At 40.9% G+C, this 16,303-nt stretch overlaps 1 protein-coding gene across 1 annotated transcript; it reads right to left on the bottom strand.

The window, feature by feature from the left end:
* Positions 1-14,756: 14,756 nt before the first annotated feature.
* LOC127102151 (uncharacterized) lies at positions 14,757-15,473 on the bottom strand. Its single transcript, XM_051039556.1, has one exon. It carries the CDS (start codon positions 15,471-15,473, stop codon positions 14,757-14,759), a length of 717 nt encoding a protein of 238 aa, XP_050895513.1.
* Positions 15,474-16,303: the final 830 nt, after the last annotated feature.

Below are 16,303 nucleotides of genomic sequence, written 5' to 3' on the forward strand. Positions count from 1 at the left end.
CTTTCTTTGATCAAACCCCATTTCACATGTACTTTCATGATGTATGGTCCAATTTCATCAAAAATAAGCATGGCAAAAAGTCATTTTTCAAGTGATCACTTTGAAAATTGGTGGGGAAATAGGTGAAATTTCAAATTACAAGGTTTTTGCATACAAGGCTCATTCATACACTTCACAAATGCCAAATAGAACTTGCTCCGACTGTCATTTACTGTTACATTGGCCTAATTGTGAAAAGGCTGTTTTGGACTTTCACTTGAAAATGCATTACACTAATCCAATCCAATTTTGCTAATTGTGATTAAGGAATGGATTTAGGCATTGGTATATAACATTAATTGTACCAGAAATTGGTAATGACTTCACATTCTTCAAGATCTAACAGAATTTCCCTCCATTTCTCTCAAAATTCTCCAAACTTTTTCCAACTTTTTTTCATCATTTCACATTGAAATCTTCATCAATCTTGATCATTCTTGTTGGATCTACCTTCTGCAAGACTTGTTGAAGAACTGTTTCATCAATTCAAGGCCAAGAGAGTGCAAAATCGCAACTGTTGGAAGTAAGCTCATTCATGGCAAATCGAAGGTTCTTGCAACTGGAGCATCGTTGAGCTAAGGCATCCACTCCAATCCACTTCCACATCACCAATCTTCATCTGTTTTGGAGTTTTGGACATTGAAAAGCACGATTCATCATCTGCCATATCCATAAGGTTAGAACTCGAAATTCTTAATTGCTTAAATCGTGATATGGATTTGATAGGTCTTTGATCGTAGAACAGCATGCTGCTTGTGGTTTTGATTTTAGTTGAGAATTGGATGAGATATCGTGATTTGAACTTTGACCTAGGAAGTTTCTTTTGCTCGATCCGGTTAGCACAGTTAGAGTTAGGTCAAACTAATTGCATATTCGTGATGTGCATGTTCAGACGGTTTCATTGATGTATAGCATGTTTATTTTGGTGAGAAAAAGTTCATATGTGATTTCTGGAAATTGTTGGATGTTCCTGAGCAAGAACGATGGCCAAGCAGCGTTTGATCCACTTTTTTTCCATTTCGTTTTTAAATTCTTGTTTACCGCTGAAAATGACGAATCACAAGGCGCCAACACATTAAGTGGAACAACCGTGTTTTGGTCTTGATCTCAGTAATTACAATTGTGCCATTTTCAGATTAATTTCATTTCATTTCTTCTTCTTTTTCAATTTTTATTTCATTTTGATCAATGATCTTAGAAAATCCATATCTAATTCATTTCTTGTCCAAATTTTGTGAGGTTTTTTGCATTATTCTCCTTATGATGTGTAGTTTTTAATGGTGATTTTTATGATTTTTGTGCACGTGTGAAAAAATAAATTGCTTAGGGATTGTTTGGATGTATGCTTCATGTATATGCTTTGCCATTTCACTCATAAAATGATGATGCTTCCATAGAAATGCTTGAAATTTTTTGTGCATGTTCTGGACTCTTTGCTGGTGATTTTGATGTATAGTTTGTAATTCTTGGATCCCTGGTTGATGAGATATGAATTTTTTATTAGAGGTGTGACAATTTGTGTCACACCATGCTTGATGAATTTCATGATTTTGTTTGATGTTCTTGTGAACATTGGATTGAGCCAAATTTTTGCATGATTGAGCATATGGATGTTGAGAATACATGTGAATTTTTCTGGATTTATTGATGGCATTTCCTATTTGATTGGAATTTTTCCCTCTGTTTGGTCATTTGTTGATTTTTTGTGACACATGTTGGCATTTGATTTGTGAAATTCTGGTCATTAATTGGATGAGTGTGAAATTTGGTATGAGCATTATAGACACATTATAGGTCATTGTGGTTTTGATCCCATTCATTTATCATATTTCATTTCTGTTTTATGATTATTGGAAGTTGATGATTGTTTTGATGCCTTGTGTTGGCTTGCTTGAACTTGTCTGAACTTTATGAATTTAATTTCCATACTTTCATTGGTCCAAATGAGCTGAAAATTGATATGCTGCTCATTGAATTTGTTCTGTTTAGGTTGGAATTTTTGTGGAATTTATTGAGCTGTTTTGATATTGATTTGAGTGTGATCATTCTGTTTGCTCATATGTGGTTCACAATTGCATAGTTTGACTTAATTTGTATGTGAAATGGATTTGGTGCATAGTTTTGGTGTGAGACCAATTGGATTCTCTTTTTGCTTGATAAATATTGGTTTTGATTAATTTTCACTTGCTGTTTTGAATTTTTCACCTCCTTTGGACCCTAGGCTTGTCCTAGTGGTCTTGTTTCTCACTTTTGAATTGTGTTTCAGGTTGAGATGCAAATGCCTTAAAGGAGAATGATGCAAGTTAATTGAGTTTTATTTGGCTAATTTCTGTGAACTAACTTGTGTGTTTTGTAGGATGCTTGGCTCACTTAAGTTGATTGTGCTTTGCACATTGCATTGTTTTTTGTACATTGTCTGTTGATTCTTATGCTGTCTGTTTTGACTGTGTGATTGGTATACTGACTGTGCTTGATTGATTCCAGGTACCATAGTCGCTTTAGTTCTTTAAGAACTTGCTGTGCTGCTGCTTGGTTGTATAAACCAATTGAGGTAGACTCTCTTGTCTCCATGTAGTCTGGAAGACCTGGCTTGTTATTTAGCCAGGCAACTGTCTGAAGTCCTCCTTAAGAGGCGATGTTTGTGATTGTTTATATTTGTCCCCCAAGCAGGTAAAGACCTCTATGAGGCAATTGGCGGAACCCAAGAGATATGCAATCTATCTCCCGCTATTCTGTTGAGTCGTCCCTCTGCTCACACCACTGTGTTGATGCATTGGGACATTAACCCAAGATCTTGTACATTTGTACAGTCGAGTCAGAGTCTTGAGTGTAGAAGGGTTCTCCATTCTGGACCCACGCTCCTTTGTCTGAAGCTCTCCCTGGCCAGGGATAAGAGTTGTGAAGTCTCATCTTCACTCACCTTTCATCTGCTTCACCCTGACTCTCGATGTCAGGGTTAAGAGCGAACACTACCCTGTACAGTTGACTTGCCTCGGCAGTCCACCCTTGTTTGAGCCTCACTTGACTGGATATAGTGTGTGCTATGTGAATGTTTGCTTTATTTTGATTGAGCATGTGTGTTTTGCTTTTTCCTGGTTAGGATTAGCTTGCTGTTGTGCAAGCTAGGATAGAAACCATAACATAGGGCAATGATGCATGATAACACTAGGCTCGAGTACAGCTCTCTAGTAGTGTGTCTCCCCTTGGTTTCTGGCTAGAATTTCTTTCCCGTTCAGGGGAACTACGTCGCCCTGATCCTCATACCAGATGAGGTACGTAGGCAGGAGACCGTGCAAGGTCTCTCCGGGCACTTTTTTTTCCTTTTTTGTGTGTGTGCTTGACAGTTATAGGCTCGAGTTCCCGACTCCCTATTAAATTGTTGGTTGTTGTGTGTCAGAATATGGATGTAAGCCCAGCGATTGGCTGTCCGTATCCTGATTGTGTGTTTGTTTGGTTCGGAAGCCGGTGTAAGTCCAGCGATTGGCCTTCGGGTTCCAGGTTTGCCTGTGTTTGTGTGTGTCTTGTTTGGCGTGCGTGAGCCGAACTACGACAGCTCTGATTCTCATTCCAGACGAGATACGTAGGCATAGGACGCGATGTCCTAACGAGCCCTCTCCCCTCTTCTTCCACCTGTGTTGTCTTCAGTGTGTGTGTGTGTGATGTTTGTTTTAGCAACCTTTTCTTTCTTTTAGAGCGTGGATCCCGTCGAGTACGACGGACGTGAGGGGTGCTAATACCTTCCCCTTGCGTAACCGACTCCCGATCCCTTCTCTTTGGTCGCGAGACCATGCTTTTCCCAGGTTTACTCTGAGCGTTTTCTTTCCCTCCTTTTGGGATAAATAACGCACGGTGGCGGCTCTGTGTTGTTTTTGTTTCAGCCCGCCGGTTGTTTTTCGCGGATGCGACAGCTGGCGACTCTGCTGGGGATTTTGGCTGATGTTGACCTGTGCTGGTCCATCTTCCCTAAGCGAGTCTCTCCTAGCGTTCTAGGATAGTTTAGGTTGCTTGTGCCGCTTTATTTATTGCATTTATTATTCTGTAGTGTATATATTTGCATAAATGTTTGCATGCATCATACTATCATTCTGTTGTCCTCTGTGCAGGTGGTTCCTCTGTTTTGGGGTGGGTGTTCTGAGTGGGGCTAAAACCCATGCCCGAGTATACACCTAGGATTAGTGTGGTCTCACGTTCCTCACATGTCGGTTGGGCATGCTGTTGCGACGTGACATACCACAAGTCGGACGAGGTTCATCTGAGAGTGCTCTTCCTCAGTGGGGTTTTCCACTTTGGTTGGGTTACCTCTTTTGGGCTATTGACTTCGGTGACCGATCATTTCCCGGATCTTTGGTTTAGACGATCTTAAGGGAGCTACAATGGCACACCCGAAAGGGCAAACCCATTGAGTATCTCCGCCCGATTGTCGAGACTATTATCCGCCTTAGGATGACCTGATTAGAATTTACCTGTGAGGGGAGGGGTGATTCTTACAGATGCATGTTCTGTTGGTGATTTTGATGGTGACTTTTGGTTCCGTTGATCAGAGTCCTATTTATAAGTCGGATTTATGGCCATTTATTTCTGAGACGCCGAAGTGCTGTCTGAGTTATTTATCAGTGGGGATCCGTTTATTTCAGGATTCCCCGGGCCGATTCAGAGGATTGTGGGTATCTGCTCAGAGATGGTTTGATGATGATGGTGATGTATCTTCCGTTTATTTCGGAACCCTTGAGTTGGATTGGTGGCTACATATTCTTTCAGATGGTTGTGATCAGTTCAGAGATCAGGGCTATGATTCAGAGCAACAGATGTTCAGATGACTCGGAGGATGGCAATGCATTGCATTCATTCATCAGCATCATAACATTGCATTTACCGGGCAATCAGGCCAAATTGAAGCTAGTATCTGAGGCATGGCGCAACATTCAAAGGAAAGGCAAGGTTTCTTAGGGTAGAGCTAATAACAGATCTTTTCCTCCGTTTGATGACTGGCTCCGTAAGAGAGTGGAACTCACTTGTCTACCGTTTCCTATGGTTGATCCGTGGTATCCGTTGATTGAGGAATCTCCTTCTACTGTTAGTAGGGACGAGTTCTTAGAGATGAAGCGGGAGAGAGATCAGTTGCTTGCGGAGAAAACGGAATTGGAGATGAGTGTCGCTCGGGTTCAGAGGGTTAACCAGGAGATCAAAGTGAAGATGGAAGATCAGGACAAGCGACATGCCCTGGAAGCAAAGCGCTTTGAGATGGATACTGCTTACTATGGGAAGGTCAATCAGGCTTTGGCATCTTCAACAAAGGAGCACGACGTCACCAAAGAGAGATTGGCTAGAGCTTCAGAAGTCATTGAAGATCAGAAGAGGAGGCAGATCCTTGTGAAGACCCAACGAGACGACAGAGCCAGAGTCCTTGCTGCAGAATGGGAGGCGGAGAAAGCAAAGATCATCGCCGAGAGAGATCATTACATTGCTGAGAGAGATCATTACTTCAGGCAGATGAAGATCCATCAGAAAGAGGTGGAGAGATTACAGCAGGAGAATACCGAGCTCAGGTTCGCCGCAGAGTTCGCGAAGATGGTTGATGAGATAGGGCCGTCTGTGGGACCTTCATCAGATTAGATCTTTCTTATTTGTGTTGAATTACCGTCAGGCTTGTTGACGGAATTCACTTGCTTGTATTTCTTTCCTGATTCTGGAGATTTATATCTGATTTGTATCAGTTGTGATGTATGACTATGGCACTTATTGTGCATTTTGCTATGTGATGGTTATCTTCATTCGGTGGTTGATCTTCAAGCTTTATTTGCTTTCCCGTATGCACTCACACAAGCACACATATGGTTGGGTGGTACTTCGCTAAATCATATATCTCTTATCTATATGATGAAATCAAATGCTGAATGTCAGAATATTGTTGCCGGGTTATTATTTGTCTCGATGAAGCCAGGATCAAGAGATAAAGTGTTCCTCATGTGGATAGACATTGCATTCATGCATAACCATAATAACTTGTCTTTTGTTTTGCAGGTGTCAGTTTCTAACCTGTTTGATTGACACAGGAATGATGAATCCGCCCAACACAGACATTCTTGAGCTGAAAGAGAAGATGGGAGAGCTGATCAATATCATGCAAGAGTTCGCCTTGGGGCAGAAAGTCATTGCTGAGAAGGTGGGAGGATTGAAGACTGGCTGAAGAAGGGGGAAATACAGGGAAATGCTCCGTCATCTGGAGTAAAGAAGCCATTCGGGAACGGTCAGCGCAAGAATGAAGGTGAATCGAGTGCTATGTATGCCCAGAGAGGACACGGTAGGGATCGTTACTACCAGCACACTGCTGCAGTAACCATCCCTGCTTGTAATCAGTCAGTCCGACAGCAACATCAGTTCCCTCAACAGAGAGCACAGGGAGCTGGGAGCCAAGTGAGAGGAAAGGGGGTTGATCGTCGATTTGACAAGCCGCCCATGCCGTATGCTCTTCTGTTGAAGAAGTTGAAAGATCTCGGAATGGTACAATTGAGGATGTTGACTCCATTGAAACCTGATCAGAGGCCACCTAACTATGATGAGAATGCCAGGTGTGAATTCCATTCTGGTGCGCCTGGGCATAACATTGAGGGTTGTAGAGCCTTTAAGCATACTGTCCAAGATCTGGTGGATTCCAAGGCCCTCAATTTTACACTATCATTGAATGTTAATGTCGATCCCATGTCGGCGCATGGTCAGGCGATGGTGGGTGTAATCGCTGAAAATTCAGATCGCGTTTGTGCGATGGGGGAAGAGACTGACAGCGATTGTGAGCTGGAGCCGTGGATAAAATCGTGCATACCAGGGAACTGGAAGGCCTAAAAAAGATCATCGATGTCACTCTACTGGAAGAGTAATAATTTCTGTTTTTCCAGTTTTATTTGCATGAAAGCCATACGTTTTGCCCGAAATGTATTGGTCCATTGTAAGGGCCACCTCATGTTTCATTTTGCAACATTTTGCATCATAAATAAATGGATGTTTTTCAATTAAAAGCGGCGTTCCCTGTTTTTCATTCATTTTTGCAGTTTTAAAAAAAAAACAAATAAAAATGGCAATGTTTGTTTTCATTTTTCCCTTTTTGATTTGTCTCGTTCCGACTTCGAAAAATAATTCTCCGGATCTCATTGATAACAATTTGGTTACACCTCATATGACTTCGACAATCCGGTCTCTCATGTCGAAGAAGAAGGCGAAGAAGATTGAGATCTGCTGGAAGTAGCCAGGTTGTCAAAACAAGAGGAGAAGGTGATTCAGCCGCAGGAAGAGCGAGTTGAGATCGTTAATCTGGGTACCGACGAGGTCGGAAAGGAAATGAAAATTGGGGCCGCTTCAGGGGCAAGTCGAAAGCAGGAAGATAGCCCTGTTGAAAGGGCATGTGGATATCTTCGCCTGGTCGTGTCAGGATACGCCAGGGTCGGATACCGACGTCGTTGTGCCCTAGCTACCCTGGAGAGAAGACTGTCCTCTGGAGAAGCAGAACGCCAGTGCCTGTATCAGAGAGCCATGGTGACTTTGTTTCATGATATGATTCATTATGAAATTGAATGCTATGAGAATGACATGATAGCAAAGTCCCAAACAGAAGAGGGGCATCTGGTAGATATGGCTAAGTCATTTGACCAGTGGAGATAGTTCAAACTGAGGTTGAATTCAAGTAAGTGCACTATCAGAGTGCGATCCGGTGAGCTGTTGGGGTTCATTGTAAGAGAGGAATCGAGGTTGATCCTGTTTTAAAAATTAAAAAAAAAAAAAAAGTGCCTGAACCGAGAACTGAAAAAGAGGTTCGTGGTTTCTTAGGTAGATTGAACTACATGTCATGGTTCACATCTCGCCTAGCAGCCACGTGTGAACCCATATTCCAGATGATGAAAAAAAGATCAAACGGTCAGGTGAAATAATGATTGCCAATGGGCATTGAAAGAATAAAAGAATAAGTTGCAGGAACCTCTGATTCTGATACCTCCTGAGGAAGGAGCAATGGTGAGTCTGTACTTGATGGTCCTCGAGGGGTCTATGAGGTGAAGTGGGTCAGCATGACGAGTCTTGTCGAAAAGAGTATGCAATTTACCATAGCAAAAAGTTTACCGACTGTGAAACAATACATTCACTGTTCGAGAAAACTTGATGTACTTTGGTATAGGCTGCTCGCCGATTGAGACAGTATATGCTGGTTCATACCACTTTGTGGATTTCGAGATGGATCTGATCAAGTACATATCTGAGAAGCCAGCAATGACCGGACGGGTTGCGAAAGGGCCAATGATTTTGATTGAATATGATATTCAGTATACCCTCAGAAAGTAATAAAGGGGAGTGTATGGCCTGATTACCTCGCCCAGCAACCCGTAGAGGATTATCAACCAAGGAAGTTTGAGTTCCCTGATGAGGACATCTCGAGGTGCTCTAATCGAAAGATTGAGAGTAACCGATCCCGGAGGAGGGCCCTGACCCCGAATCCGAACGGATTCTAATGTCTGATGGGGAGGTTAAGGTGGATAAGCTTTCGTTGCCCGTATAACGTTTGAATGCACCGACGGTGTGATTGAGTAGGAAACTGGTATCCTGGGTATCGAACGTCGGTGCGCACATCTACTGGGGCCACCCCTTTCTCATTGGTGTATGGAATGGAAGTCGTGCTACCGGTTGAGGTTCAAATTCCCTCTTTGAGAGTCCTGATGGACGTGAAATTGCAAGAGGCTGAATGGGTAAGGACCCGGTACGAAGAGTTGAGCCTAATAGAAGAGAAGAGGCTGGAAGCCATCTGTCATGAGCAGTTATACCAACAGCGGATGAAGCGTGCTTTTGACAGAAAGGTACGACCTCGGGTATATCACGTAGGTGATATGGTGCTGAAAAGGATCCTTCCTCCTCAAAATGATCGAAGGGGCAAATGGACACCCAATTATGAAGGTCCATTCGTGGTCAAGAAGGTTTTCTCTGGCGGAGCCTCGTTGTTGACGACCATGGATGGCGAGGATTTTCCATCCCCTGTGAATGCGGACGCAGTTAAAAAATACTTCGTATAAAGAGACCCGCTGGACGGAAAGAATAAAATAGTCCAGGCAAAAATGGGCATCCTGGCGAACCAAAAAACAAAAAGGAAAGGTTCGGGCAAAAATTAGGGATATAAAAAGAAAAACTGTACACCCGGCAAGTCGAAAACCTGAAAAGGCGACTTGGGCAAAAAAGGGTATCCCGGTGGACTGAAGATCCGAAAGGGCGGTCCAGGCAAAAGAGGGATTGAAACGAATAACTGCGTCTCGCATGATCGTTTGTGCGTTGGTTAAGGCATCATGGATAATACCCGGTGGGGATCAATCAGAAGCGTCTTGTTCAGAAGGCAGAAAGCACGGAGAGTCTGAGGACATATGGGGTGTAACCGAGTTGGAACTCGATGAGATCACGGGTTTCACATTGCCATTAGGATAGATTTTTCCTTTTGTGCGTAATTACCTCTTTTCAGGAATTGCATCCTTTGTATTGCTCAATTTGAGCCACACTTTTCAAATCAATAAAATGCATATTCAGTCAAATAATTTTGTTTTTGTTTTTCATTACCGCTTTGATTGCAAAAACACACAATTATTGTGATAAAGAATCTTTGCATTTTAAGACATACAGGTCCCTTCCAATGCATGCTTATAAGATTGAAAATTGGAAATCTTATTCGGAAGGTTGAGTGACCCAAGTGTTGAAATCTTGACACGCCTGGGGCACGGTTTTATCTAACGATCTCTTTTGCAGGTGCTGTTAGGTATTTTCACTCACCTGCAGGTTGTGATGTGGAAGCTTTGACAAAACAAATCCCCATGGAGTCCAATCAGGGACGAATGAATAGAGGAACGGTGGAAAAGACGACGGGACGTACGACGATCCTGGATATTAATCAAGAAGACTCTTCAAAGTCGGAAAATTGAAAAGTTTGGGTAAATCCCAGAGGTTCATTCTCCGTCGAGTACGGAGCAGTTTGGAATACAAGATGATGGAGCCGAAAAGTCCAGACGAGTCTGGGAGCTCTCAAAATTGGAAAGCTGACAGTGGAGTTGGATATTGGATACCAAGGTTCGGCGAATCGGTGGGTGTTTGGTACCGGACTTTCCTCATCTCCTCAAGCAGAGTCAGAACGACTAATCCCCCAGCAGATGCAAGGTCTCCCTAGCAGGGTCAGAACGACTAATCACGATAAGGCATCCACTCCAATCCACTTCCACATCACCAATCTTCATCTGTTTTGGAGTTTTGGACATTGAAAAGCACGATTCATCATCTGCCATATCCATAAGGTTAGAACTCGAAATTCTTAATTGCTTAAATCGTGATATGGATTTGATAGGTCTTTGATCGTAGAACAGCATGCTGCTTGTGGTTTTGATTTTAGTTGAGAATTGGATGAGATATCGTGATTTGAACTTTGACCTAGGAAGTTTCTTTTGCTCGATCCGGTTAGCACAGTTAGAGTTAGGTCAAACTAATTGCATATTCATGATGTGCATGTTCAGACGGTTTCATTGATGTATAGCATGTTTATTTTGGTGAGAAAAAGTTCATATGTGATTTCTGGAAATTGTTGGATGTTCCTGAGCAAGAACGATGGCCAAGCAGCGTTTGATCCACTTTTTTTCCATTTCGTTTTTAAATTCTTGTTTACCGCTGAAAATGACGAATCACAAGGCGCCAACACATTAAGTGGAACGACCGTGTTTTGGTCTTGATCTCAGTAATTACAATTGTGCCATTTTCAGATTAATTTCATTTCATTTCTTTTTCTTTTTCAATTTTTATTTCATTTTGATCAATGATCTTAGAAAATCCATATCTAATTCATTTCTTGTCCAAATTTTGTGAGGTTTTTTGAATTATTCTCCTTATGATGTGTAGTTTTTAATGGTGATTTTTATGATTTTTGTGCACGTGTGAAAAAATAAATTGCTTAGGGATTGTTTGGATGTATGCTTCATGTATATGCTTTGCCATTTCACTCATAAAATGATGATGCTTCCATAGAAATGCTTGAAATTTTTTGTGCATGTTCTGGACTCTTTGCTGGTGATTTTGATGTATAGTTTGTAATTTTTGGATCCCTGGTTGATGAGATATGAATTTTTTATTAGAGGTGTGACAATTTGTGTCACACCATGCTTGATGAATTTCATGATTTTGTTTGATGTTCTTGTGAACATTGGATTGAGCCAAATTTTTGCATGATTGAGCATTTGGATGTTGAGAATACATGTGAATTTTTCTGGATTTATTGATGGCATTTCCTATTTGATTGGAATTTTTCCCTCTGTTTGGTCATTTGTTGATTTTTTGTGACACATGTTGGCATTTGATTTGTGAAATTCTGGTCATTAATTGGATGAGTGTGAAATTTGGAATGAGCATTGTATATACATTATAGGTCATTGTGGTTTTGATCCCATTCATTTATCATATTTCATTTCTGTTTTATGATTATTGGAAGTTGATGATTGTTTTGATGCCTTGTGTTGGCTTGCTTGAACTTGTCTGAACTTTATGAATTTAATTTCCATACTTCCATTGGTCCAAATGAGCTGAAAATTGATATGGTACTCATTGAATGTGTTCTGTTTAGGTTGGAATTTTTGTGGAATTTATTGAGCTGTTTTGATATTGATTTGAGTGTGATCATTCTGTTTGCTCATATGTGGTTCACAATTGCATAGTTTGACTTAATTTGTATGTGAAATGGATTTGGTGCATAGTTTTGGTGTGAGACCAATTGGATTCTCTTTTTGCTTGATAAATATTGGTTTTGATTAATTTTCACTTGCTGTTTTGAATTTTTCACCTCCTTTGGACCCTAGGCTTGTCCTAGTGGTCTTGTTTCTCACTTTTGAATTGTGTTTCAGGTTGAGATGCAAATGCCTTAAAGGAGAATGATGCAAGTTAATTGAGTTTGATTTGGATAATTGCTGTGAACTAACTTGTGTGTTTTGTAGGATGCTTGGCTCACTTGAGTTGATTGTGCTTTGCACATTGCATTGTTTTTTGTACATTGTCTGTTGATTCTTATGCTGTTTGTTTTGACTGTGTGATTGGTATACTGACTGTGCTTGATTGATTCCAGGTACCATAGTCGCTTTAGTTCTTTAAGAACTTGTTGTGCTACTGCTTGGTTGTATAAACCAATTGAGGTAGACTCTCTTGTCTCCATATAGTCTGGAAGACCTGGCTTATTATTTAGCCAGACAACTCTCTGAAGTCCTCCTTAAGAGGCGATGTTTGTGATTGTTTATATTTGTCCCCAAGCAGGTAAAGACCTCTATGAGGCAATTGGCGGAACCCAAGAGATATGCAATCTATCTCCCGCTATTCTGTTGAGTCGTCCCTCTGCTCACACCACTGTGTTGATGCATTGGGACATTAACCCAAGATCTTGTACATTTGTACAGTCGAGTCAGTGTCTTGAGTGTAGAAGGGTTCCTCCATTCTGGACCCACGCTCCTTTGTCTGAAGCTCTCCCTGGCCAGGGATAAGAGCTGTGAAGTCTCATCTTCACTCACCTTTCATCTGCTTCACCCTGACTCTCGATGTCAGGGTTAAGAGCGAACACTACCCTGTACAGTTGACTTGCCTCGGCAGTCCACCCTTGTTTGAGCCTCACTTGATTGGATATAGTGTGTGCTATGTGAATGTTTGCTTTATTTTGATTGAGCATGTGTGTTTTGCTTTTTCCTGGTTAGGATTAGCTTGCTGTTGAGCAAGTTAGGTGTCTCCCCTTGGTTTCTGGCTAGAATTTCTTTCCCGTTCAGGGGAACTACGTCGCCCTGATCCTCATACCAGATGAGGTACGTAGGCAGGAGACCGTGTGAGGTCTCTCCGGGCACTTTTTTTTCCTTTTTTGTGTGTGTGCTTGACAGTTATAGGCTCGAGTTCCCGACTCCCTATTAAATTGTTGGTTGTTGTGTGTCAGGATATGGATGTAAGCCCAACGACTGGCTGTCCGTATCCTGATTGTGTGTTTGTTTGGTTCGGAAGCCGATGTAAGTCCAGCGATTGGCCTTCGGGTTCCAGGTTTGCCTGTGTTTGTGTGTGTCTTGTTTGGCGTGCGTGAGCCGAACTACGGCAGCTCTGATTCTCGTTCCAGACGAGATACGTAGGCATATGACGCGATGTCCTAGCGAGCCCTCTCCCCTATTCTTCCACCTGTGTTGTCTTCAGTGTGTGTGTGTGATGTTTGTTTTAGCAACCTTTTCTTTCTTTTAGAGCGTGGATCCCGTCGAGTACGACGGACATGAGGGGTGCTAATACCTTCCCCTTGCGTAACCGACTCCCGATCCCTTCTCTTTGGTCGCGAGACCATGCTTTTCCCAGGTTTACTCTGAGCGTTTCCTTTCCCTCCTTTTGGGATAAATAACGCACGGTGGCGGCTCTGTGTTGTTTTTGTTTCAGCCCGCCGGTTGTTTTTCGCGGATGCGACAATATGGACCCCATTTTAGATAAGCTCTTCGTATTGCATCCACTTGATTTGGTGGATATTGCCAAATCGAATGACGCTTTCCAGGATCGCGTTCCAAAGAATTTTCAAAACCATGATGCTCTTCAATTGTTGGATTCTTAAGAACTGTTTCATATTCGGATGTCGGGATTATAATTTCTTCACTATTAGAAATTAGGAGCAACAATGATTAAATAAACCTTATTACTGTGTATAACTATATTTCAAAATTACAGTATTATGAATTGGCTTAATAAACCTCATATAGATTATTTTAACACATCAAGAAAGAAGAATCCTAAAAATCTCAAAAACACAAATCAAGCAATCACTTTAATTTGTTACTTTTTATAAAAGAAGAATGAATAAAGTTTTTTACCTGTTAGATGTCGATCACTTTAATCTGTTCCGGTTCTGGTGCCGGTAGCAAACCCATATGAGAAAGAAAGGAAAGGTAGGAGTTTTTTATCTTATCTGTATTTTAACCTAACTTTGAATGAAAAAGAAAAAATAAAAATTAATTTTAATTTAAAATAAGGATGTTTTAGTAATTTAATATATATAAATTAAAAATAAATAAAAAGTTGAGGGGTGGTCGTGGCCTTCCCACGTCCCCCCTCAGTTCCGCCACTGATCCTAAGTATCCGCATAAGAAACAATATAACTGTTGCCCGGATAATCTTTCCAACATTTAGTCCATGAACGAAAGCGGGAAATGATCTTTTCTTGTTGCCTGATTGAGTCTTCTATAATCAATGCACATATGCCATCCGGTTACTGTCCGGGTTGGAATCAACTCATTTTTCTCGTTTGTTATCACTGTCATACCACCTTTCTTTGGTATTACTTGCACATGACTCACCCAAGCACTATCCTAAATTGGATAGATCATTCATGCTTCTAACAACTTGACTACCTCTTTGCGTACGACTTCTTTCATTGTTGGATTCAAATGCCACTATGGTTGGGCAATTGGTTTGTAATTCTCTTCCATCATGATGTTATGCATACAATATGATGGACTTATGCCCTTCAAATCTGATAGCACCCAACCGGTTGCGCCTTGATTTTCCTTAAGAACTTGGATAAGCTTCTTTTCTTCATGGCTGGCCAGAAATTTGCTAATTATTACCGGTTTCTTGCATTCATCATCAAGGAACACACACTTCAAGTGATCCGGTAATAATTTCAATTCCAATTTGGTGTTCTTTTCCCCAAAATTTTCGTTTAATTCCTAAATTTTTGCCTCTTTCAATGGTATTTCTTTTACTGAATCAAGTTCTATTAAACATTCATTGAGTTCCTTTTCTTCTTTCGGATCAATGACATTAAAAACATTCATGAGGGCTCTTTCTAATGGTGTTGTCAAGTGTGTTTGTTTTTGTATTTTCACTATTTCTTCATCAATTGTATCAACTCGAAAACAAGCTCTCTTATCCTTGGAATGTTTCATGGCGTCAAAGAGGTTGAAGGTAACTTCTTCATCTTGAACACGTACTTTCATTAAACCATCATAAATAGTAATCATCGTGCATGCGGTTTTCATGAATGGACGTCCTAAAATTAGTGGTACATCATTATCTTCCTCTATATCCATGCCAATAAAATCGATAGGGAATAAAAACTTATCTACCTTGACCAACACGTCTTCGGCAATACCTGATGTCTTTGTGACTGATTTGTCGGCTAGTTGCAAAGTCATCCAAATATTCTTCATATCCAAATCACCAATTCTTCGTACTACTGAGAGTGGAATGAGTTTTATACTTGAGCCAAGATCAATCAATGCTTTCCCAACGTTTATGTTCCCAATTGCGACAGGTAACATAACTCTTCCTGGATCTTTTTCTTTTTGTGGAAGTGTTCGTTGAATGATCGCATTGCAGCTTGCATCAAAATGTATTGTTTCTTCATCAATAATTCTTCTCTTCTTGGTGAGAATTTCTTTCATGAATCATGCATACGTAGGCATTTGTTCAAGGCCTCTACAAAGGGAATATTGATTTACAACCGCTTGAAAATATCTAAAAATAGAGTGTATTGCCTTTCTTTATCCTTTTTAGTTGGAGCATGAGGGTATGGTAGGTTTGTACTAGTGGATTTATCATTTTTTCTTTTTCTTCCCATGTTCTCTGATTTTTTCTCCCTTCATTCGTTTATTTCTCATCTCTACCTTTTCTCTCTTGCTCATTTTCAACTAATTCTCCTTTTTATTATTTTCTCTTTCTTTCTCCTCTTCTTCTCTTTTCTTTTCTCCCTCTTCTCTATTTCCAACAACACTCCTTTCTTTTTTATCATTTTCATCACCATTTGCATTTAGCATTTTCCCACTTCTCGTTGTTATTACCTTGCAATGTTCTTTTGGATTTGGTTGAGTTATGGTTGTGAAGGTGCCTCCTTGTTGCTCCGCCAGTTGCTTTGCAATTTGTTCAACTTGAGTTTCAAGGTTTTAGATCAAAGTGTTGGTGTTTTTCTTATTTGCCATAGATTGTTGCATGAATTATTGCAAAGTATCTTTAAGTATGGATGTTCTATTTGGCTGATTTGCATTTTACGGTTGTTGGTAGTTTTGATACTTATTTGGCTTGCTTGTTATCCATAGTCTTGTCTCCAACCTTGACCATAGTTGGCGTTGTTTCCGCGTTGATAATTTTGATTGCCTTGATATGGTGCTGGTCTTTATTGATTCCCCATATAATTGACTTCTTCATTGATTGGGGGACAAAAACCAGTTTGGTGGTCTCTCGTACATAATTCGCAAAAACCTACTTGTTATGGTGC

The sequence above is a fragment of the Lathyrus oleraceus genome, chromosome 7, assembly GCF_024323335.1.
Source record: "Lathyrus oleraceus cultivar Zhongwan6 chromosome 7, CAAS_Psat_ZW6_1.0, whole genome shotgun sequence".
NCBI classification, from domain to species: Eukaryota; Viridiplantae; Streptophyta; class Magnoliopsida; order Fabales; family Fabaceae; genus Lathyrus; species Lathyrus oleraceus.